The sequence below is a fragment of the Magallana gigas genome, chromosome 2 (assembly GCF_963853765.1).
Source record: "Magallana gigas chromosome 2, xbMagGiga1.1, whole genome shotgun sequence".
NCBI classification, from domain to species: domain Eukaryota; kingdom Metazoa; phylum Mollusca; class Bivalvia; order Ostreida; family Ostreidae; genus Magallana; species Magallana gigas.
Genome location: NC_088854.1, coordinates 8987527 through 9014749, shown reverse-complemented (window position 1 = coordinate 9014749; position 27223 = coordinate 8987527). Strand labels below are relative to the sequence as shown.

Below are 27223 nucleotides of genomic sequence, written 5' to 3'. Positions count from 1 at the left end.
TATATAGTATGTTTTAGTTGGCATTATATTAATTTTACATTTATAGTCTACTGGTACTGTACCAGTTATCGGCTAAGACCAATTATCGGCTAAACTGAGTGTTAGGGTTTATAGCATGCGACTATCCAAGATTTTTTAATTCAGTCGTCTGTTTCGAATAAAGAAAAGTAAGTTTGCTTGAAAACTTTCTTGAATATGTTTTAAACATGAGCTTTAAGGCCTAACGATCATTGTTTACCGCTGATTTACATCTTTGCACTTTCAGCTATGGGGAATGTGACATAATAAGTTAAAAATAGAATATGACCTCTTTGTGATACGTTATTATATCCCTTCTTTGATTTGACATATAATATCAGTACATATAAAATTTCTAAACAAAAGAAATTCACTAAATTCTGAGAGATTCATGGTGCAGTTGAACGCCTGATTGCACAATTATGTATTGAACAGCATACGTTTTTTCTGTATTACCGTATGATGATAAACAGATAATTTTATGAGTTTTGTTTATATATAGTAACCCCTACGACATATAGGCTGACCCCTGCAAGGGACATAATTCAATTTAAACTTTGCAGAATATAAAATCAACATGTAAAGGGATTTTACTGTGTTATTATCACGAAGCCGATAACTGGTACAGTAAATCGTAAAAACCCGGCAAATTCGGAGCGTGCTAAATAGCACAAAAACAAAATGTTTGAATTCTAAATGATGATATAATCTAACTGACTGATAAATTAGGAGTTAACCATTTAAAATATGTCAAGTTTTATTCAAATACATCAAGAAATAAGGAAACACGAAAAGAAAACGTAAAATTATAGCCGATAACTGGTACAGTGCCAGTATAGTCTGTCGTAAGTAACTGTTTCCATCATGTTTTGGCGATTCTTAATGAAAATAAACATAACTGTGTATTAAGCACAATTGAAATTGATTAAAGGGGTAAAATCCAATGTTTACATCTCATATTATTCAGAAGTACTTGAGATATATAAATCGATTTTTTAACGTTAACATGTTGGTACTTTTCATGTCGTTTGCAATGCAAAACCCCCATAGACTTTATTTTTGGATGTGTTTTAAAATGTGAGGCTATAGAGGGGGTGTTTCAAAACAGAAGATTTGGACATTTTTCATTTTACTAAATGAATGTAGTTTGGGCAACAAAGGTATTTATGATTATCAAAAAATTATGCAAAAAAGGGTGGAAGCAGAAACTTGGGACAGAGTATAAAATATCCAATATTCTGATGCCTCTGGTGGACATGTTTCTGTTATTGATGTGACACTTTTAAGGATTCTTCTCTTTTTTCCCCCGGTACATGATTTGATATTGCCTGGATAAAGCAGTAATTGGAGGGATGATCTTGTTACAGGAGCGGTGGATCTGGATGCAGTGAAGGATGAGAAAGAGAGGAAGGCCATTGAGGGGATGATCAACAACTTTGGGCAGACCCCCTGTCAGCTTCTGAAGGTCTGCCTCTCTCTCTAAATAAGAACTACTTCTGTATTTTCTGTAAGAGATAGGCTAACTAATGCTCATCATTTTAAACATATGTTATGCCACCTCTTGGTGCAAAAGAAGAGGGCTGAAATACATGGAGGTAGTCCAATTCTTAGTACATGTATGTACATAACATAGTTAAAAATTGATACTCATCTATTAGATAATTATGTATTTACTAAAATCAATGAATATCAAATTAGTGACATAGTTGCAATCAGATACGAGCAGATAACTATATTTGATAAACATTATTCCAATGTTAACATTAAATGGCATAGTAACTTTTACTTCCAAACTTCACTAAAAGGCTGTTTAGTTTCATGTTCAAGAATTCAACTTTAACCTTGAGGATTATACATTGTATTACAAATATAAATTTATCATAGGTAAAGTAAAGATTTAATATACAAAAATTATGCATGTAAATGCAAATTGACAAGTACTATGTTTTAAAATGGAAAGAAAGATCAGCAAGTATCACTTTTAACCTTGATTACAGGAACCCCACCCCAAAAGGATGACGATGGATGAGGTGGTAGCCAGGGCCGTCAAGGCTGACCGCCCCCTCAGTGTGTTCGATTTTCTCCATCAGCTCAAGGTCTTCTTTGTGGAGGTAAGTGTTTTCTAGATATGTGTTCTGTATATTTACCTGATAACTGTTGCACAGCCAGGACATCAGTAGTGATTCTGTGATCTTTTTCTGGACAGGTTTCCCAGGAGACAGATCCTTTAGTGTACATTTCGGTCCCTAGAAGTCAGGCCAGATCTATTATACAGCATGGAATGGCTGATACTATGGTAAAGAAATAGAATTATTAACAACCCATATTATTGATAATTAGTTGCTGAAGAATTTAATGATATAGGTTCAGCTACTAAAGATGCCCTCTTTTTTCCTCATTTTCCTAAAAAATAACATCTACCTTATCTCTGCTATGAATTTCTAGGTGACAATCTCGGAGGGAGGGATCATTGGACTCCACGGCTGGCTTCCCTATGATAAGTCAATCTCCAACTACTTCACTTTCGAAAAAGATCCAGCTTTAAGTAACCCAAAGTAAGCATTATATATATATATATATATATATATATATATATATATATATATATATATATATATATATATATATATATATATATATATATTTATTTTAACCTAACAGATCTGATGAGTGAGAAATTTGTGCAAACATTATATGTGAATTTAATAAAATGTCACCATTTTTATTTCCTGCAGAAGTAAGAGAAGGATGCCCTGTCCATTCTCCCCGAGCCTGAAGGTCGATTCAAAGTTATTCACAGTATCCCATGATGCCAAGCTGCTGTTCAGTGTAGGTCACTGGGATAACAGTCTACAGGTGTATCACCTGGGAAAGGGCAAAAAGGTCAACCACGTCATACAACACACAGGTACATTGTACTTTCAAATTGTTTATTGTATTTTCATCCTTTAATTGTTCCGATCCATTTATCAGAGCAAGTAAAGTGTGCATGAAAGATCATATTGTTTCTAGTTAAAGAACTTTGAAATAAGAAGAAATAGGCTTAATATATACATGTATAAAATTAAGATAGTTCGTTTACTTATGACCTTGACTCTTGAGAGACTTTTAGATATAGCCTTGACCTTATCAATACTTCCTGTTTAGCTGTGGTGACATGCCTGGCCCTGGATCACTGTGGTCGACAGCTGATCACTGGTTCCGCGGACACTTCCTGTATCGTGTGGGAGGTTATCATGCAGGTAAACAGTAAACTTCAACACATTGTTCACTTATATACAGTTCATGATTATTGCCATTGAAAAACATTGAAACTGTATTTCATTTAAGACATGCTGATGTTCAAATGTTGAGAACATAATGCCAGTGAAATGTTCAGTATAAACATTGTATTTACAAATTTGGTAAAAAGTCAAAACATCTTGATTGTAGGGAGGAATTAGTAGCAGTGTGAACAATAGGAGACTTCAGACCTTGTACGGACATGACGCAGAAATAACTGCAGTCCAGATTTCTGTAGAACTGGACACCGCAGTGTCGGCCTCCAAGGTAAGCTGAGACTTGGTACAGCATTCAGTAGTTAAATTCACAGATCATTGATTTTATAAATACTGATATAATAAGTATAATTATATATATTTACGATGAAAAAAGATTTAGTATTAAAAAATGTCACAAGACCTTATCAGTTACAGTTTATTACCATTATTTTTAACTTTGAACTTTATTAGGGCCCCGCAAGGATTTGCGGGTGCCCTATAGTAATCACTCTGTCCGTCCGTCCTTCTGTCCGTCCGTCTGTCACTCTTCCGTCCACAAATTTTCTGTTTTTTTCTAATAACTTTTTTCATGGTTGCCCAATCAAGTTCAAATTTGGTATGGTAGTTCAGTAGGCAGAAATACATATTTTGATGCTAAGTTTGGTTCTCTATGTCTTCTGGTTTGGAGCTGGAGGTGGTGTGGTAGATTCCTTAACTATGCATAATAATGAATGGGCAAAGAGAGATAACTGCTGAGAATGTTACCATTGTATACTTGGAAGGCTGTGCAATATTTGTCCTTTGGGATTAATTAACCTTCCACAGGAAGAAAATCCTAAGCTTTATCGTTATCTGTCACATTGAGATTAATTACTGCACTGCCTGTGTCTGCAAATTAACTTTGTTTTGAAGTTAAGGTCAATTTTGAATGATGTGTAGTATTGTGTACATTCTTTGAAATATGGATTTAAAATATATAATATTCATACTTTATTTTGGTTAAAATACCGTACACAATGATTTATGATAATTTTATTGAATTCTAAAATCAAGATATATATTAATATATCCTTTTTCACTATTTTATTTTTTAATTATTAATTTTATTTTTTTCTGCCTTTATGCTGTTAATTTTAACAGGTAATCAGATAATAACCCCATTCTGTCATTTCTGAAAAAAAAATCTTATTGTAAATTTAGAAGAAAAGGATGAGAGAGCAGAACAATTAATCCCCTGGGATTAATTATCTTGCCTGCTGCAGAAAATTTAGAGGCTTATCTCTATCTGTCATATGAAGATTAATGAATACCTTTGTCTGCAACTGATGTTTGTTTTGAAGTTGAGGTCAACCCTGGGTGATACAATGTATTTGCATTCACTGAAGGCTTGCATTTTATAAAACACCTGTTTAAATCTTTTTTCAAATAAACATTTAATTTCGTTTTTTTTATATGACATGAGGTTATCCCTGTTTTATGCAGGTACAAGGTTACTATTTAGAGTTTTTGGACATTCAGGAATTATCTTGAAATTTAAAAATACAGTTGTTACTTATAATTTTTCATATCTTTTTTTTTACCACCTTATATATATTGCAGTTCTTTACATCTTATGCCGGGCATTTATTTTTCATCATTGTTAATATAAAGAGGATGGAATTCAAAGTTTTTTTCACTTCTCTATATTAATTGTCATAGCGGGGCCCTTCCTGACTGGTCAGTTTTCTAGTTTCTAATATATGTAGAGTACATTTTCAGCATAGATCTACAAATACTTGGTTTTATTTTCCAGGATGGCACTGTGATTATACACACAGTTCGTAGGGGACTCTATATGAGGACCCTACGACCACCGTGCACCATGGGATACACGCTAAATATTCCTCATATGGTAATGGATGACATGGGTCGAATTGTTCTATATTGTCATGAGACACTGCCAATAGAACCTAAGGTATGATCTAACTTTGTCATTTATGTGTTTCTTAACAGTTTTTTTCATCCCATACTTTTGTAAAACTTACTTCATGTAACTAGTACTAGGGAATAATTTTGAAGTTATTTTATGAAAATGGAGAATTTTCTTGTTTCATCTTCAAAAAAGATTTTTGTTATAGGCAGACTTGTTTTGAAACCTTTAAATTTTCAGCAATCTTGTTTTATGATTTTGATGTGATTTATAGGAGAGATTTTCCCTCCATCTTTATTCGATCAACGGACAACACTTATGCACAGAGAGGGTGAATCATGGACTGGGTCATGTGATCAATGTTGGCGATCACCTGGTGACAGGGGACAGTCAGGGACAGCTCTGTATCTGGGAAACGTTTGGGTAAGAGTCTTCATGTAGCGTGATTATACAATTAGTTGCCATGTTTATTATACATGACAAATTAGTATTACAGCAATGTCAGGTAAACCCATCATTAAAGATAATATATCAAGTTCATTTCAAGTACAACAGCAAGAGAACTGTACTTAACCAAAGGATACAAGATTTCAGAAATATTCTTCACGTATTTGATAGATTAGCATTTACCAGTAGAAATAGAACTGAGCTATTAGATGGATTTTGCTATTTATGATTACAATATGAGAGTCTATTTTACATTTGAATTTTGATATTATATATTTTTATATTATTAATATTAACATGTGCATTAACGATGTAATAGTCATTGATACATGAATGTTGTTTCCCCACAGATTGCGACAGCTGACGGTCCTTCCTCTACACGTGCCGGTCCACTCCCTCGCCATCACTACCAGCAACAGCCACATCTTCGCTGGTCTCCGAGACGGGAAGCTGATCATCATAGGTGTGAAAAATCGCTCCGAAATACGATGAAGGAGATGCCATCCATGGGGTTTAAAACTGAACAGATCTTTTATAAAAAGAAGTCATGAAAAAAAAACCAATCTGGATGCCTTAACTGTGTTTGTACATGTACACATGTAATGATAAAGCATTTACTTTCACCTCCAAGGTGACTGATTTGATATCTAAACGAACAATGTTTATTCTTTGTTGTATTCTTTGTTGTATTTGGATTTCACTACAACATTATTATCTTTATGCCAATTATAACGCTGGGGGTACACAAGGTTTATGTCATTTTTTAATAATTGCTTTTTTGATGGGAGACTTTTTGGTATATTTTTTTTTTCCAACAACACAAACAAATTGAGATTTTTATCTGTTGTACTCAATTGAATGTGATATGTTTGCCAAATTGTAAGATTCAAAGGTGATTTATCTGTTAGTGACCATTTTCTTATCATGCACAACATATATTTATATTCAAGATAATGACAGTTTAATCGGACAACAATGAATTGTTGTGACATATCTGTATTGATATACTCTAATTATTATATTTATTTTATTTATTAATTGTATTTTGATGTTGTTGTTATATATATACACAATGCCTTGTCTCCTCAGATTTTTTAAATATTTTATATTCACTGTTATTGGTAGCAGTATTTTATAGCCTTTAAATGTGGTTGGTGCTAGGAATTCCAAAATCAGCCAAACACTTGAAGCATTTGAATAATAACAGTTTATGAAAAAATGATTTGAAATTTTATCTATTTTTGTTTGACAATGTTTGACTCAGACAATGTTGAGATGTGGTACAACTTTAAATGCAATAAAGATTTTTCCCTGATACACACAAGTTGATTTTATTATCAAATATTCTTTCAGTGAATTATCAGATTGATGGTTTAGAAATATACTTATGGTGTTCAAAAATATCCCATACAGCTAACGGTCTTTTTCCCACCCAAGATTGACAAAACAATTGCTATTTCCCCCCAAAAATATGATTTGGATAAAAAATTCTTTAAGGAAATCTTGTTTTTAATAGAATTTCCCCCATTCCACAATCATGCAGTTTTTCCCATTGAAACTATCTTGCCTACTGGAGTAGATTTACCACTTTTACAGGTTTAGCATTTATCGTAAAATACATTCAAACATGAAGCAGTCCAGCACTGCTGTATCTTAAAACTCTAACAGTTGGACTCCTTTCTTATCAGAAACCGGTTTTGTGTACCTTTGGCCACCGCACCTATACATTCATTTATTTAAAAAGTCTCATTCCTGCACCTTTATTGACTCAAGGGAAAGATTGGTTTGTTTTGAAGCAAAGAAACACAAACTAAAAAAGTTAAAATTATGTAATACAAAATTTAATATTTGAATTAATTCAAACAGTTGGTTTACATTGATAGCAAACAGGAAAAGGCCAACAACATGAGGTATGGTTTGGTTAATTCCAACAGAGGCACTATTGATTAATTTCTGAGTAACTGTTACTCAGTTTTATTAAGCTAAACCACACAACACTAGTGACATCCTCACAAAGGGCGTACTTGTTTCACAACTTTAAAATTATGAAAATAAATTTCTGTAGGAGAGAATGACAAAATAAATCTGAAATGTAGAAAAACGAATCCACATTGAAATCCAACGTTGACAACAGATGTCTCAAAGTAATGAACAAAATTGTGACTTAAAATGTATGATTATTGAAACACGTCTAACTTTTTCATACAATGTGTAACAACGATGTCGCTACGGCTTCACAAGACAAGATAAATTACCTTGAAGTACTGTAATAAAAGTATCATTGTCAAGTGATATGTATACCAGTGATATATTTGATTGTTTCTAAGCTTTGTAAAACACAATGTATTAGTTAAGAATATATACATGTCATGACTAAAATCCAAGATATAATCAAGTAGGCAAGTTATGTCATCACTACTTACAGAAAAGAAATAAAAAAATTAAAAGAGGGCCCAATGGTTAAAACAAGTCAAAGAGCTATTTATTACCTTACATCGTTGAATGTTACTTCTGTTTGCGGGTCGTGTCTTTTGTCTGAAAGACAACCCAGGAAAGGGTGGCAGTACCTAAAGCAAGAAAGTTGGGGATTAAATCTACTAATTGTAAAAAAAAAACCCCAATTTAATTGGGGGGAAAATATGGAAATTATTACAGGTAAGTGTGTTATCTTAAAGTAAAAAATTGGGCCATATTAGATCAAAGAAAGTGGGCGCTCAAGATGTAGATTCAACAAGAATCTGGGCGCAAAGGGAGAGTGAAAATTTCACCGATTATTTTTTGCAGATTTTTCGAATTATAACGGTTATTTTGTTTCTTTTGGACGCGGAGTGGGTTAGAAAATATCTGAAATACAAAAGGTTTTTATCATAATATGGGTCTAAATATGCGCAATTGATGCAAATCGTACTTATTTTAAGCTGTTTTAAATGATTTTTTTTTGTCTCTGGGTTTACTCTACTACTTTTACCAATTATGTACTTTTCAAAATATTTTTGGAGGATAATATAAAAAAATCTAGACATAACAATCTTGTTTTAAGGTGGTTGGTGACATCTGCCAATATTAATGTAGATTAAAGTACATCATGATTGAAATACTTTCACCTGTTTAGTGTTGTTAAATTTCACAATACATGTATTTAACCAAAAAATACGTTTTAAAAATTTTTGGAATGGTAAAAATTTTTAAATCCCAAGCGGGATTCGAACTCATGACTCATGACCTACAGATCCGTTAGCCACTGCGTTACGCTTTATACCGCATATGATAAAGGCTCGCATGGCGCACTGGTTTCGTTCTGGATTAGTGAATATAGACATACAGGTTTTGAGTTCAAAATATTCTACTGATTTACTTTTATTTTTTAAAACAATAATGATTATATGTTTATTTCTGCTATATACACACTATTTTCTGTTCATATTTTATGATACACAGTATAACTAATATACCTGACTGTATAAAAAAACAAATATGATATGCATTTCCATTTTAACTATTTATCGGTTTAATTTATCCCTCATTGTCCGCCATTGTCCGTTTTAGAAATCCTGTAAGTTTTGTTTTGGCCGGAATAGATATGTTTTCCAACTCTCAATGTAATATATCTTGCAATATTTAAGTAATCAATTTATGTTCGAACCTGTAGCATTTCGAGGTAATAGACATTTAAATCCCCACTGATTCGTGTCGATGATTCCTGTAAGTTTACAATTTCTTGTAATTCTTTCAAAATTAATGCAGAATATAGACTAAATTAAATGTAAAATTCAGGTGTAGCAAAACTTCAAAAGAAGAGTGGTAGTTTTTATTGTAAAATCAAAGATATGATACAAACTTGTTCATTGTTGTAGCTCTATTTGGCTTTCTTGCCCTGACCACAATCCACTTTCCAACGTCAACTTCCGTTTCCAATATTCAGCAACAACCGACAAATACAAATGGGTATACAAATACAACAGCAAATGATACCGCTACAACTACTTTATCCATTGACACAACAATTTCATCCAGTGAAATAGCAACAACAAAGTTTCTCGGTGTTACAGCTACAGCAACTTTTTCATTCAATGAAACAGCAACAACAACTTTATCCAATGACACAAACACAACACCAACATCAACTGACACAACTTCTACATCTACACCCAGTAACACAACTACAATATCTACACCCAGTGACACAAATATAATATCTACACCCAGTGACACAACTACAATATCTACACCCAGTGACACAACTACATCACCTACACCCAGTGACACAACTACAATACCTACACCCAGTGACAAAACTACAACATCAACACCCAGTGACACAACTACAATATATACACCCAGTGACACAACTACATCACCTTCACCCAGTGACACAACGACATCACCTTCATCCAGTGACACAACTACAATATCTACACCCAGTGACACAACTACAATACCTACAGCTAGTGACAAAACTACAACATCAACACCCAGTGACACAACTACATCACCTTCACCCAGTGACACAACTACATCACCTTCACCCAGTGACACAACTACATCACCTACACCCAGTGACAAAACTACAACATCAACACCCAGTGACATAACTACAATATCTACACCCAGTGACACAACTACAACATCAACACCCAGTGACACAACGACATCACCTACACCCAGTGACACAAATACAATACCTACACCCAGTGACACAACTACATCACTTTCACCCAATGACACAACTACATCACCTTCACCCAGTGACACAACTACATCACTTTCACCCAATGACACAACTACAATATCTACACCCAGTGACACAACTACAATATCTACACCCAGTGACACAACTACATCACCTACAACCAGTGACACAACTACAATATCTACACCCAGTGACACAAATACAACATCTACACCCAGTGACACAACTACATCACCTACAACCAGTGACACAACTACATTACCTACACCCATTGACACAACTACATCACCTTCACCCAGTGACATAACTACATCACCTTCACCCAGTGACACAACTACATCACCTTCACCCAGTGACACAACTACATCACCTTCACCCAGTGACACAACTACATCACCTTCACCCAGTGACACAACTACATCACCTACACCCAGTGACACAACTACATCACCTACACCCAGTGACACAACTACAATATCTACACCCAGTGACACAACTACAATACCTACACCCAGTGACACAACTACATCACCTACACCCAATGACACAAATGCAATATCTACACCAAAGGACACAAATACAATATCTACACCCAGTGACAAAACTACAACAACCTTATCCAGTGACACAACTACATCACCTACACCCAGTGACACAACTACAATATCTACACCAAGTGACACAAGTGACACAAATACAATATCTACACCCAGTGACAAAACTACAATATCTACAACCAGTGACACAATTACATCACTTACACCCCGTGACACAACTACAATACCTACACCCAGTGACACAACTACATCACCTACACCCAGTGACACAACTACAATATCTACACCCAGTGACACAAATACAATATCTACACCCAGTGACAAAACTACAATATCTACAACCAGTGACAAAACTACATTACCTACACCCAGTGACACAACTACATCACTTTCACCCAGTGACACAACTACAATATCTACACCCAGTGACACAACTACAATAACTACACCCAGTGACACAACTACAACATCTACACCCAGTGACACAAATACAATATCTACACCCAGTGACACAAATACATCACTTTCACCCAGTGACACAACTACAATATCTACACCCAGTGACACAACTACAATAACTACACCCAGTGACACAACTACAACATCTACACCCAGTGACACAAATACAATATCTACACCCAGTGACACAAATACATCACTTTCACCCAGTGACACAACTACAATATCTACACCAAGTGACACAACTACAATATCTACACCCAGTGACAAAACTACAATACCTACACCCAGTGACACAACTACATCACCTACAACCAGTGACACAACTACAATATCTACAACCAGTGACACAACTACATCACCTTCACCCAGTGACACAACTACATCACCTTCACCCAGTGACACAACTACATCACCTACACCCAGTGACAAAACTACAACATCAACACCCAGTGACATAACTACAATATCTACACCCAGTGACACAACTACATCACCTACAACCAGTGACACAACTACAATATCTACACCAAGTGACACAACTACAATATCTACACCCAGTGACACAAATACAAAATCTACACCCAGTGACACAAATACAATATCTACACCAAGTGACACAACTATATCACCTACACCCAGTGACACAACTACAATATCTACACCCAGTGACAAAACTACAACAACCTTATCCAGTGACACAAATACAATATCTACACCCAGTGACACAACTACAATATCTACACCCAGTGACACAACTACAATATCTACACCCAGTGACACAACTACAATACCTACACCCAGTGACAAAACTACAACAACCTTATCCAGTGACACAAATACACATTCGCACAGTGTAACAACTACATCACCTACACACAGTGACACAACTACATCACCTACACCCAGTGACACAACTACAATATCTACACCAAGTGACACAACTACAATATCTACACCCAGTGACACAAATACAATATCTACACCCAGTGACACAACTACATCACCTACACCCAGTGACACAACTACAATATCTACACCCAGTGACACAACTACAATATCTACACCCAGTGACACAACAACATCACCTACAACCAGTGACACAACTACATCACCTTTACCCAGTGACACAACTACAATATCTACACCAAGTGACACAAATACAATATCTACACCCAGTGACACAAATACAATATCTACACCAAGTGACACAACTACATCACCTACACCCAGTGACACAACTACAATATCTACAACCAGTGACACAACTACATCACCTTCACCCAGTGACACAACTACATCACCTTCACCCAGTGACACAACTACATCACCTACACCCAGTGACAAAACTACAACATCAACACCCAGTGACATAACTACAATATCTACACCAAGTGACACAACTACATCACCTACACCCAGTGACACAACTACAATATCTACAACCAGTGACACAACTACATCACCTTCACCCAGTGACACAACTACATCACCTTCACCCAGTGACACAACTACATCACCTACACCCAGTGACAAAACTACAACATCAACACCCAGTGACATAACTACAATATCTACACCCAGTGACACAACTACATCACCTACAACCAGTGACACAACTACAATACCTACACCAAGTGACACAACTACAATATCTACACCCAGTGACACAAATACAAAATCTACACCCAGTGACACAAATACAATATCTACACCAAGTGACACAACTACATCACCTACACCCAGTGACACAACTACAATATCTACACCCAGTGACAAAACCACAACAACCTTATCCAGTGACACAAATACAATATCTACACCCAGTGACACAACTACAATATCTACACCCAGTGACACAACTACAATATCTACACCTAGTGACACAACTACAATACCTACACCCAGTGACAAAACTACAACAACCTTATCCAGTGACACAAATACACATTCGCACAGTGAAACAACTACATCACCTACACACAGTGACACAACTACATCACCTACACCCAGTGACACAACTACAATATCTACACCAAGTGACACAACTACAATATCTACACCCAGTGACACAAATACAATATCTACACCCAGTGACACAACTACATCACCTACACCCAGTGACACAACTACAATATCTACACCCAGTGACACAACTACAATATCTACACCCAGTGACACAACAACATCACCTACAACCAGTGACACAACTACATCACCTTTACCCAGTGACACAACTACAATATCTACACCAAGTGACACAAATACAATATCTACACCCAGTGACACAACTACAATATCTACACCCAGTGACACAAATACAATATCTACACCCAGTGACACAACTACATCACCTACACCCAGTGACACAACTACAATATCTACACCCAGTGACACAACTACAATATCTACACCCAGTGACACAACAACATCACCTTCAACCAGTGACACAACTACATCACCTTTACCCAGTGACACAACTACAATATCTACACCAAGTGACACAAATACAATATCTACACCCAGTGACACAAATACAATATCTACAACCAGTGACACAACTACATCACCTACACACAGTGACAAAACTACAACAACCTTATCCAGTGACACAACTACAATACCTACACCCAGTGACACAACTACAATATCTACACCCAGTGACAAAACTACATCACCTACACCCAGTGACACAACTACAATATCTACACTCAGTGACACAAATACAATATCTACACCCAGTGGCACAACTACAATATCTACACCCAGTGACACAACTACAACAACCTTATCCAGTGACACAACTACATCACCTACACCCAGTGACACAACTACAATATCTACACCCAGTGATACAAATACAATATCTACACCCAGTGACACAACTACATCACCTACACCCAGTGACACAACAACAATACCTACACCCAGTGACACAACTACATCACCTACACCCAGTGACACAACTACAACAACCTTATCCAGTGACACAACTACATCACCTACACCCAGTGACACAACTACAATATCTACACCCAATGACACAAATACAATATCTACACCCAGTGACACAACTACATCATCTACACCCAGTGACACAACTACAATATCTACACCCAGTGACACAAATACAATATATACACCCAGTGACATAAATACATCACCTACACCCAGTGACACAACTACATCACCTACACCCAGTGACACAACTACAACAACCTTATCCAGTGACACAACTACAATACCTACACCCAGTGACACAACTACATCACCTACACCCAATGACACAAATACAATATCTACACCCAGTGACACAACTACAATATCTACACCCAGTGACACAAGTACATCACCTACAACCAGTGACACAACTACATCACCTTCACCCAGTGACACAACTACAATATCTACACCAAGTGACACAAATACAATATCTACACCCAGTGACACAAATACAATATCTACACCAAGTGACACAACTACATCACCTACACCCAGTGACACAACTACAATATCTACAACCAGTGACACAACTACATCACCTTCACCCAGTGACACAACTACATCACCTTCACCCAGTGACACAACTACATCACCTACACCCAGTGACAAAACTACAACATCAACACCCAGTGACATAACTACAATATCTACACCCAGTGACACAACTACATCACCTACAACCAGTGACACAACTACAATATCTACACCAAGTGACACAACTACAATATCTACACCCAGTGACACAAATACAAAATCTACACCCAGTGACACAAATACAATATCTACACCAAGTGACACAACTACATCACCTACACCCAGTGACACAACTACAATATCTACACCCAGTGACAAAACTACAACAACCTTATCCAGTGACACAAATACAATATCTACACCCAGTGACACAACTACAATATCTACACCCAGTGACACAACTACAATATCTACACCCAGTGACACAACTACAATACCTACACCCAGTGACAAAACTACAACAACCTTATCCAGTGACACAAATACACATTCGCACAGTGAAACAACTACATCACCTACACACAGTGACACAACTACATCACCTACACCCAGTGACACAACTACAATATCTACACCAAGTGACACAACTACAATATCTACACCCAGTGACACAAATACAATATCTACACCCAGTGACACAACTACATCACCTACACCCAGTGACACAACTACAATATCTACACCCAGTGACACAACTACAATATCTACACCCAGTGACACAACAACATCACCTACAACCAGTGACACAACTACATCACCTTTACCCAGTGACACAACTACAATATCTACACCAAGTGACACAAATACAATATCTACACCCAGTGACACAACTACAATATCTACACCCAGTGACACAAATACAATATCTACACCCAGTGACACAACTACATCACCTACACCCAGTGACACAACTACAATATCTACACCCAGTGACACAACTACAATATCTACACCCAGTGACACAACAATATCACCTACAACCAGTGACACAACTACATCACCTTTACCCAGTGACACAACTACAATATCTACACCAAGTGACACAAATACAATATCTACACCCAGTGACACAACTACAATATCTACACCCAGTGACACAAATACAATATCTACACCCAGTGACACAACTACATCACCTACACCCAGTGACACAACTACAATATCTACACCCAGTGACACAACTACAATATCTACACCCAGTGACACAACAACATCACCTACAACCAGTGACACAACTACATCACCTTTACCCAGTGACACAACTACAATATCTACACCAAGTGACACAAATACAATATCTACACCCAGTGACACAAATACAATATCTACACCCAGTGACAAAACTACAATATCTACAACCAGTGACAAAACTACATTACCTACACCCAGTGACACAACTACAACAACCTTATCCAGTGACACAACTACAATACCTACACCCAGTGACACAACTACAATACCTACACCCAGTGACACAACTACATCACCTACACCCAGTGACACAACTACAATATCTACACTCAGTGACACAAATACAATATCTACACCCAGTGGCACAACTACAATATCTACACCCAGTGACACAACTACAACAACCTTATCCAGTGACACAAGTACATCATCACCTACACCCAGTGACACAACTACAATATCTACACCCAGTGATACAAATACAATATCTACACCCAGTGACACAACTACATCACCTACACCCAGTGACACAACAACAATACCTACACCCAGTGACACAACTACATCACCTACACCCAGTGACACAACTACAACAACCTTATCCAGTGACACAACTACATCACCTACACCCAGTGACACAACTACAATATCTACACCCAATGACACAAATACAATATCTACACCCAGTGACACAACTACATCATCTACACCCAGTGACACAACTACAATATCTACACCCAGTGACACAAATACAATATATACACCCAGTGACATAAATACATCACCTACACCCAGTGACACAACTACATCACCTACACCCAGTGACACAACTACAACAACCTTATCCAGTGACACAACTACAATACCTACACCCAGTGACACAACTACATCACCTACACCCAATGACACAAATACAATATCTACACCCAGTGACACAACTACAATATCTACACCCAGTGACACAAGTACATCACCTACAACCAGTGACACAACTACAATATCTACACCCAGTGACACAACTACAATATCTACACCCAGTGACACAACAACATCACCTACAACCAGTGACACAACTACATCACCTACACCCAGTGACACAACTACAACAACCTTATCCAGTGACACAACTACAATACCTACACCCAGTGACACATCTACATCACCTTCATCCAGTGACACAACGACATCACCTACACCCAGTGACACAACTACATCACCTACACCCAGTGACACAACTACATCACCTACACCCAGTGACACAACTACAATATCTACACCCAGTGACACAAATACAATATCTACACCCAGTGACACAACTACATCACCTACAACCAGTGACACAACTACATCACCTACACCCAGTGACACAAATACAATATCTACACCCAGTGACACAACTACAATATCTACACCCAGTGACAAAACTACAACAACCTTATCCAGTGACACAAATACACATTCGCACAGTGAAACAACAGCTTCTTCGACCGACACAACTACAACAACTTCGTCCGAGGTCACAAGGCAACCCCTAACCGAAAGTCACGGAGGTAACGAATACCCTTCCGAACCGCTTATAGGTATGTATTTGGATTATTGATAATGCACGTAATGGCAGTTGTAATACCATGAAAGTTCATGGTAACTAACCACATATTTGATAGCATCGAGATAAATATGTTAACATTAAATATAATTATCTTAAAATGCAAAGGTATTCAAAATAAAGGGATATCGTAAAGAAACAGTGTCAAAGTATGTAAAGTTTAGATGGTCAGTATTTATGAAATACAATTGTAAGAACATTTTATCATCCTATATTAGAAACTCCTTAATACTTCCAATTATAAACTAACAAAACTGTTTTGTCGTCACAAGATGAACTTTTAAATTGATATGAACATATTTTTATTGTACTAATATACAATTGGGATCGGGCACAAGTCCTGGAACTTAGTTCACCCTCTTCCGAGGCTGAGAAGAAACTTGATGAAAAATTTAACATTTTTTTTTAATCTGAATAAAATCATATCTTTGACCCACTTCAAGAAATTCGATGTCGCTACACAAAGTGTCTGTAGCGACATCGAACTTTGTCGGAGCCAATCAAAGATCTGATTTTAATCAGAATGATTTTTTTTAGTTTCCGGTGCTGTTTTTCGGATCATTTTTCTGCTGAACTTCACTGGTTTGAATTATAGCGACCTGAAAAAAGAGGTATAAAGTTTAAAGTAGTTTTTAAACAATTACTTTCTTGTAAGGATAATAAATATAAATCAATTTGGAGCCATCAGCTATATTAAGTTTCTTTACTCTTCATTACTGTCTTAGTAGTTTTTTTTACTCCACGGCCTAAAAAACAGATCATGAAGAAAGGCGCAATAAATTTTGTATCAAAAATTATAGAAACGAATCAAAATTTCCTTTATAATTTGTAAATAAGTGGGTGAACTTTATATATCCTTCACAACTGTGTAACATTAATGGCATTTTTCTCGGTCAACTGGTTGTACGTGCTTCTACGGGTTGTCTACGGGGGAAATTAAATGAAAATCTTGCGAGAAACGCAAGTGCATCTTACGATTTTGGAAGGACATACGCTTCCCGTAAGCACGAACAGTGGCTGTTGCACATGCACAACAGTCACCACGGTTTCCTCGCGAGATCTGAGAACGTACGCTGCAGTTGCACTTCATGATCACTCAAGGAACCCGTAAAATATTCGTAGGATTTGACTTGCACAAATGACGTAAGGAGATCTCGCGTACGGCGACTACAAGTCGCTTGTGCTCACCATCAACAAATAAATTGAACGCACAGTTAACGTACGTCAAACTTACGTCATGCGTACACCAAGTGCTCGTGGTGCGTGGGAATTGGCCATAAACAAGCTGTGTGTAAAAAAAATCATAATGAAAAATCCCTATAAGGTAGAGAGAATCGACAGTTTTACCATTCATCAAAATCAAATGAAAGCTTCTAGTAATTCCCCTCATAAAACAAAAACCTAACAAACAAATACGTTCTTTCCGACAAAAAAGGTGGAAAAGAAAGAAGAAAAACAGAACAAGAAGGAATTTTTGGAATTCCATATATGACAGCCAACTGTCAGCTGCCAACTGATTACTGCTTACTGCCGCCTGTTTACTGCTAACTGCCAACTGTTTACTGCTTACTGTCAACTGCTTACTGCCAAATGCTTTCTCTAACTCTTTATTTGGTTAAGCGCATGTGTAGACATTTATTTGAGGATGAAGAGATTGATAGCCTTTATTTTATTTTACACAAAAAACACATATTAACAATTCGAGTACGAATGAAAACCCATCACGCACATAGTCTTTGAGTGCATTAATTCGTGTTCACCACTTTTGAAATACATGAGATGTAGTGGAGTTCTTGATTTGTCTGATGCTATCCATGTAGAATGTTTGAGATTTTGTTTCATTCCTGTCATCCAGAATGACCTTGAAAGAGTAATGGATACACGGAAAAATCATATAATTAGAAAACAAACACATTTTTTCCATCTAACGAGTGTTCTTTAGAAACAATGTTGCATCTAAATCTATTGCTCCCAAGCCTGTTGCACGAGGATATGAAACTTTTGGGAACCTTATAACGTTTTTTAGCGTTTAATGGAGTAACATAATTTCTGTAAAAATAAAATCATAAATGTTAAACACACACCCCTACACTGTAGAGTTTTAAATGAATATGCTCATACCAAAGTGGTCAAAGCACGTTTTAAAAGCCATGGATAATATTGGCGGTCACTCATAACCCATCATTCCAAGCGCAAATTCTTTGCAGCAAATAAGTGCGCATGTGGATACTAGTAACAATATCGCTTGACCAAATAAAGAGGTAAAAAACGCAATAATTATTGGCAGTAAGTAGTTGGCAGTGAGCACTAGGAGTTGGCATTAAGCAGTTGGCAGTTGGTTGTCATATATGGAATTCAATAGGAATTAGGTATTGAAGTAGTTTGTAGAGAAAAAACAAACGATTTCCCAAGCACCTCGCTTGCAAGGGTGCTAAGATAGAATCATACACTGTCGTAGTGATCATGACGAGAAGACAAATGATATTAATGCGCATAACGATATTTTTAAATAAAACCATATACAACAAACTCCAACAAATCCTGCAAGAGAACATTGTTGTAGGTGCTAAACTGGGCATACAGTGTTTAATTAAACTACTAGTGTTAGATAAATGTAATATAAGTAATTTTCGTGAGGATGTTTGAAACATGCAGTGTACTTTCTTCATTTTGATTGATTGATTATTATCAAAATAAGATTACCCCCCCCCCCCCCAAAAAAAAATAAAAATTGTAGATTGAAGTGTAAATAGTGTCACGCTTTGAATAATAACATTTGTGAATGCAAAATAATTCGATGTGCATTCTTACTTTTAATTGAAAGTTTCGTCGAAGCTTTTCCGATAATATTGTAAAGTTCAACAAATAGTTTACTATATAACACTGGCCAGGAAAAAATTGAAAATTCGATTTTTTTTTTAGACTTTCCTCAAGATTTCGTAGAAATTTTCAATCTTTTATGGTATCAGATATGAAAGATAAACTATGTTTTCAAAACATTGTTTATTTGTGTTGTCCAGTTTGGCTATTTAATTCATCAAAGCAGCAATTGCAGAATAAAAGTATTCCACTTCTTTGAGTTCTTTTGACGTTTCAACATTCATTTGCTTCACAGGGGCCAAGCCCGTTTTAACATTAATTTCAATGTAACCATAAATAAAGAAAGGGGTCGAACTCTGACCCAGATAAAAAAAACTACCAGCTCGCTTCAAAAGCCTAATAAATCAATTATTTTTTATAACACTTGCAATATGCGTGTATTTTTCAGAAAAATAATGTCTAAGATACACTTATGCCGAATTTCTAGTTGATGGGTCTTAAAATAGCGGAGATATACGTCATTATTCTTTCGAATTCGCCAGTTTATTTTTACTCGGACATTTACCGGTCCAGGGCTAACGATGGGATTTTGCCTCTGACAACAGCAGTATTGCAACAAGTCGAGAAACATTCGCACTAATCTTTTAAAATCTCACATCAAACGCACGCTACTTACATCCTTAAATTCCGATAAAATTCCGTAAATACTCCAAACATTGACTTCTGACAGGGCCAGCCATTTTGACGTCTTCGAGAAATACTGATTCTGATTGGACCATCAGGAATATTAACCAATGAAATTGAGTTTAACATTTTCTATCACAATGGCCGGTCTGGTCAGAAGTTGATGTTGCTGCAGAATAAAAGTTAAGTTTGGAGAGTATTTACGGATTTTTATCGGAATTTAAGGATGTAAGTAGCGTGCATTTGATGTGAGATTTTAAAAGATTAGTGCGAATGTTTCTCGACTTGTTGCAATACTGCTGTTGTCAGAGGCAAAATCCCATCGTGAGCCCTGGACCGGTAAATGTCCGAGTAAAAATAAACTGGCGAATTCGAGAGAATAATGACGTATATCTTCGCTATTTTAAGACCCATCAACTTGAAATTCGGCATGAGTGTATCTTAGACATTTTTTTGAAAAATACACGCATATTGCAAGTGTTATAAAAAATAATTGATTTATTAGGCTTTTGAAGCGAGCTGGTAGTTTTTTATCTGGGTCAGAGTTCGACCCCTTTCTTTATTTATGGTTACATTGAAATTAATGTTAAAACGGGCTTGGCCCCTGTGATTTGCTTACGCCAATTTCAGTACTTGTCTAAAAAAAGTCTTTATCAAATGTGATAACTAATTGTTGCCCGTGCAACTGTTGTGAAGAAAGACGTCGGTACGATTGACTTGCAAGTGATCTACGACGCAAATGTTACATGTATTACTGCTGTTTGCATGACAAACGCACGTCTGTTGCTCGATACTCGTTAGACGCAAGTACGGTTCAAACGGGCATCGCACATTGCGAGCGCCATCTTGTCTCCAAACAAAACTGTGCGTGACACCTACGTCCGTTTGTCTTATGTTGCACTCTCTATCACTTCAACACGATTTTCAACGCTACGACCAGCAACGGGAGCCACGACTGGCAAAACCCGTAGAACACGTATGGTCACCAAACATGTACGACCAGTTGTGACCGAGTCTTTAAATGACTGATTTTATTTTCTTCTTAACAGCTCGAGGATCACATATTCACCGGATATGACGTAACAATAAGGTAGATCATTTATTGACGATGAACTGTTATATGATCGTGTAAACATGGTAAGGAAAGATACATGAAACTAGATCCATCATACATATAAAGTTTATATGAGAGAGGTTTTATTTCTGTAAATTGTTCCATTATCAAGCTAATGTTGTTTTCAAATGTAGTCGAAAACATGGTATTCATATTTGGGAAGGTGTTATTCCTGTTCAAAAGACGAAATTCCTCCATTCAACCACAGGCACTAAAGACATGGACCCCCCTCCCCATTTCAAATTTGTTTCAATTTTTAAAATATATAAGGCCGACGCTCACTTTCTTCCTATATAAACATTCTAATTTGCATATTATTTTATATAGAATCTGAAACCTTTTCGAATCTATGAACTTTTTTTTAATCGAATTTTTGACTGGCATATAAAAAGAAAGCCGAAAAGCGCTATTCTAAAAATATTCATGCCCCACTGGCACACGGAACGTAGCATCGGAAGACGTTGGGTGGCAATTTTTCGCGCAACAAACATGTTTGATGTTTGTTAAACTGACTGAATTGTCATGGAGCCCCCCCCCCCCCCCCCCCCCCCACACACACACACACACATAATTTTTTGGAATCTGAACAAATCAAAGTGAAAATAGGAAATTGGCAGTGAATTTGGAGTTATAGGTATACGTCCCCCCAACCCCCACGGATTAGGATTTTCATGTTTTACGACCCCCCCCCCCCCGCCTATTATTTTTGAGATTTTCTGGATGAGATACCCCCACCCCCATTTCTAAAATGATAGCTTTAACATGAAATCAACAAACTTGTTTACAAATTGACAGAACGAACGATCACCAAGGCAAAACTAACATTGATTCTAAATCTAGTAAGCCTTATTCCGACGCCAGACTCCTGACTTTTCTGGATTTTGGTTTGTTCGTTGATAGTTTTATTATGTATGCACATAATTCCTTAACTTTTCAGGCACAGTTTGGAGGTCGAAAGTTAAATCTCCAAAATTGCGAACAAATAAAAAAAAACCTCCCCCCATAGGGTAGGGGTTTTATAATTTGAAAAAAAAGTTATAAATTCGTTTGAATTTTACAGCATCGAAAAGTCGAAAGGCGGGCAAAGACGAGATATGAGAGGAGCAGTAAAATATAGGAACACACCAGAGTTTGTATTCAGTTCAGTTTCTGGCAATACTCTCGTCGTTTTATATATATATATATATATATATATATATATATATATATATATATATATATATATATATATATATATATATATATATATATATATATATATATATATATATATGTCATAATGTGCCATGTGTTTGTTAAATTATTATATTTATTATAATAAAGGTTCAGTGTAGATACGGAAATAAATGTGACTCTCGAAGAACTGAGGAGAAAAGAAGATAGCTTACAAGACTTTCAAAAAATCGTTGTCAAAAATATTCAAGAGATCAACCAAACGACCGTAAAATATTTAATCAACCAAACAGACGTTATAACGAAGAGTTTGGAGGATCAAACAAACAGTCAGTCTATTTGTTCTCTCTCTCTCTCTCTCTCTCTCTCTCTCTCTCTCTCTCTCTCTCTCTCTCTCTCTCTCTCTCTCTCTCAGTTATTTTCTCATCTATCCTCATTTTACCTGAAAAATAATGTTTTTTGTAACAACATAGATAAGACTGAGTGTGATGCAGTGACCAATGTCAGACGGTGTTACCCGGGATATGACTGCTATGCCCAGATTTACAGTGGTGAATGCAAGCACAAGTGTTCTAAAGAAAGAACGAGGTTACCGTGTAAGAATGAAGGCCGCTGTTACTTTGACATCATTGCCAATCAGACTGCATGCAGGTAAGATATAAGCATACATGTATATATAAACACAAAAGTTTAGAAAACCAAAAGATTAAACACAATAAAATGCATGAAAAGTTACCAAGAAAGGACTGTGTTTAATGAGATAATAGTATTGAACACCTCATTCGTACAGCAAAAAATGGTGCCACAGACTGTATATATATGCCAGATCATTAATTAATTGAACTTATGAAGTTGATTTGAAAAAAAAATATATGATACATATTTTTTTAAGATGTCGAAGTAGTATAATGACTGTGTATTATGGTCATTGGTGTGAGGAGAAGACAGGACGCGTCGAGTTTGTTGTTGGTTTGTCTGTTGGTACCGTTTCAGGGCTAGTCGCCATCTTTCTTCTTATCGTCTGCTGCAAGCGCCTATCGACTGATCACAGGTACCCTTCTTTTTTCCAAAACCCTTTACACTATCGTCTGCATATTTAGTTCTTGATGATGGAAAAGAAAATTATAAATGCTTAGCAAAGATTTTCTTAACTGAATTAAAAAAAAGACATTTATTTTCTAGGTATCTCAGTAAATCTCATGAAGTTGAAGCTGACGATTTTATCAGTAATGAGTTGAATAGTGATCTGGATTATAATTACTTCTCACATTATAATCCATGCTGGTATTCAGACGCTGCAGGTTTTTCTAATCAGGTACATTAAAAATCAAATGCACCCTACACCTTCAAACGGAATGCCAACTGCTATTCATCCAACACTTTTATCGACATGATGATTTTTTATATTTTAAGATTTACGAAAGAAGGCACCAGGCTCAGATTTTGGAATCCAGGATGTATTTACCCAGGAGATCAGCGTCTAGTCTGCCTAAACCCAGGGATAAAGAATTATCATCAGTAAAGCATTCTATTAAAATCAAATCTCCTTTACTGATTTACTGTTATTGAAAACAAGATAGAAGTATTATAATGAATCTAATTTTACAACTAACCATCTCTCTCTCTCTCTCTCTCTCTCTCTCTCTCTCTCTCTCTCTCTCTCTCTCTCTCTCATACCAATGTCTACTTTTAGATCTCCATTAAGCGGCCGAAGATTTTCAGTGACCCTGTGACAGACGTATTCAGTCCATACAACAGCTCCATTGATCACCGTCACAGCGGCATTACGGTGAACAGTCACCTCAGCGCTTATATATATACATTGAATGAAAATACATAATAACTGTTTTAAAACTTAACGGTTCATTTATTATACTATTCATTCTATCATTATCAGAAAAGCTAAGACAGCAAGGCATCGATTTGACACTAAAATTGGTTTTAACTCTGCATGGATATTAAAGCTTATACCCCGAGTTTTGAATTATAACTGGAATTACAATGTGCAAAATTAATGTCTTTGAAGTATGCAAAATATGAATAAAAGGTATTTAAGGACATGATTAATAAGTATAAATTTGTATTATTTATGGTGCTTTCCAGGTATGACCTACCAGTATATCCTTGGCAAATGGGAAGTGGAAACACACAGAGGTCGAAGTATTTCCTAGAAACAAATTGACAGTGTGTAGATATACCATAATGTTATCATTCTTAACCGTTGGAACACTAAAAATATAAAATTATATGATAGTATAAGCTTGGAAAACAAAACTATCGCCTGAATTCTATTAACAAGTATATTCAATTTACTCTTGATGATGTTTGATTAATTCTACAAGAATGATACAAATATTTGATGGAAGGAAATGTATTGACATACAAATGTAATTACAAAATTGTTGTTTAAATGTGTAATAATTTCATCAGGGTCTGAATAGGTATAGTAATCATAATAATGCCAACAACAGAGTGTACATGTTCGGCTTTTTCAAATACTTTCTGTAATACGCAATAAATCTTTTAAATCTCACAAGGTCTTTTTTCTATGTGTTTGCGGAACACAAAATCCTCTCTATATTAAACATGTCAAAGTTTTAGCCTTTACCCCCCCCCCCCCCCCCACCCCCTCCCGTTAAAGTATAAGCAAATGGGTTGAAGTCTGGAAAAGATAATAACGTATACGGATAAACAAATATACAGAAAATATATTTTTTCCTTATTAAAAATTCATTAGTGATAGTATTGCTACTTTGATAAAATGATATCAAAGACCTCGATTGAATTCGAACTTTGTCTCCCTATATTTTTTATTTATTATAAAGATATCGCCTAAAATTCTTTTGAACCTTATAACTGATGAGTTGATATAAAATAGCTGCTTTAATTGGTGCAGCAAATTCTCTGAAGTAATAACGCCTTTAGATAAGTATTTACTTTAAAGAACATTTACATATTCTATAAGATTGAGTGACGCAACGGTTTGCATGCTCTGCAGGACAGGAAAAAACAATTAGAGTTATATTTGACGGCAACATTCAAGACACTAAACATTATGTTTGAATTCAACGCCTCTACACTTTTCTTGTATGTTTTTTTTTAATTTTATGTGTGGCCATAAGCAAAAATCTTGAACTCGAGAACTAATCTTAATGAAACTAAATTCCGAATCCAAGCTATCCACGAGATAAATTGACTTCAGTGTGTTCATCAATGTCTGAAACATGGGAAAGAGTCTGAGGTTTTTTTTATAGACTCAATGACTCAACTAATCTGACAGTTCAGGTTTTTGGGAGTCTCTAGGAAACAAAAAAGAAACTTTTGTAATGCATTTATATTCGACATTTTAAGGTTAACAACTTCCTGTTTATCGTCTTGATATTTGTGTTTGTTTCATCGCAAAGTAAGCATATACATGTAAACATTTTATTACTTAATTTGGACTTCATCTTAATAGTAAACACTCATTTTGAATCCACTTGTAATATTCAAATGCATATAAAAGATATAAAAAAGAAATAGAAACAAATTTCACAAATATTTCAGTTTCATTGCCAAAAGCTTGGAGGTTATCTGGCCAGAATGGAAAATGAAGAAGAAAACACGTGGCTTACAAAAATCTTTCCTATTCATGAAAGTATGATTTAAAGGGGCATGGTCACGATTTTGGTCAAATTCTTTTTTTTTAAATAATTTACAATGCTTTAGGAATGCCCTTTTAATGATCACATGAAATATCAGAGTCCGACGTAGAGTTA

At 36.0% G+C, this 27223-nt stretch overlaps 3 protein-coding genes across 6 annotated transcripts in view; all 3 read left to right on the top strand.

The window, feature by feature from the left end:
• The window catches only part of LOC105322521 (neurobeachin-like protein 1), a 30575-nt gene extending 23624 nt beyond the window's left edge, over window positions 1-6951 (top strand). For all 4 annotated transcript variants that reach the window (XM_034446398.2, XM_066074890.1, XM_066074889.1 and 1 more), the window contains 10 exons: window positions 1386-1483; window positions 2016-2129; window positions 2225-2314; window positions 2464-2573; window positions 2754-2926; window positions 3166-3260; window positions 3451-3567; window positions 5071-5232; window positions 5462-5610; window positions 5985-6951. In XM_034446398.2, coding sequence (XP_034302289.2) covers window positions 1386-1483; window positions 2016-2129; window positions 2225-2314; window positions 2464-2573; window positions 2754-2926; window positions 3166-3260; window positions 3451-3567; window positions 5071-5232; window positions 5462-5610; window positions 5985-6126 — 1250 coding nt within the window. In that variant the 3' untranslated portion in view covers window positions 6127-6951. The remainder of the gene's footprint in view (window positions 1-1385; window positions 1484-2015; window positions 2130-2224; window positions 2315-2463; window positions 2574-2753; window positions 2927-3165; window positions 3261-3450; window positions 3568-5070; window positions 5233-5461; window positions 5611-5984) is intronic.
• A 588-nt stretch (window positions 6952-7539) lies between these two features.
• On the top strand, window positions 7540-19534 carry LOC136272851 (mucin-2-like). The gene is made up of 7 exons (XM_066075627.1): window positions 7540-7544; window positions 10786-11289; window positions 11416-12288; window positions 12601-13379; window positions 14677-14684; window positions 14816-15455; window positions 19530-19534. The coding sequence occupies exons 1-7, from the start codon at window positions 7540-7542 to the stop codon at window positions 19532-19534; spliced, it is 2814 nt and encodes a 937-aa protein (XP_065931699.1).
• Window positions 17445-25982, top strand: LOC105331167 (uncharacterized). The gene is made up of 11 exons (XM_066074881.1): window positions 17445-17648; window positions 18212-18285; window positions 22228-22268; window positions 23353-23421; window positions 23616-23794; window positions 23939-24116; window positions 24358-24516; window positions 24648-24780; window positions 24879-24983; window positions 25159-25254; window positions 25569-25982. Exons 4-11 carry the CDS (start codon window positions 23387-23389, stop codon window positions 25572-25574), a joined length of 891 nt encoding a protein of 296 aa, XP_065930953.1. The 5' UTR covers window positions 17445-17648; window positions 18212-18285; window positions 22228-22268; window positions 23353-23386; the 3' UTR covers window positions 25575-25982.
• Window positions 25983-27223: the final 1241 nt, after the last annotated feature.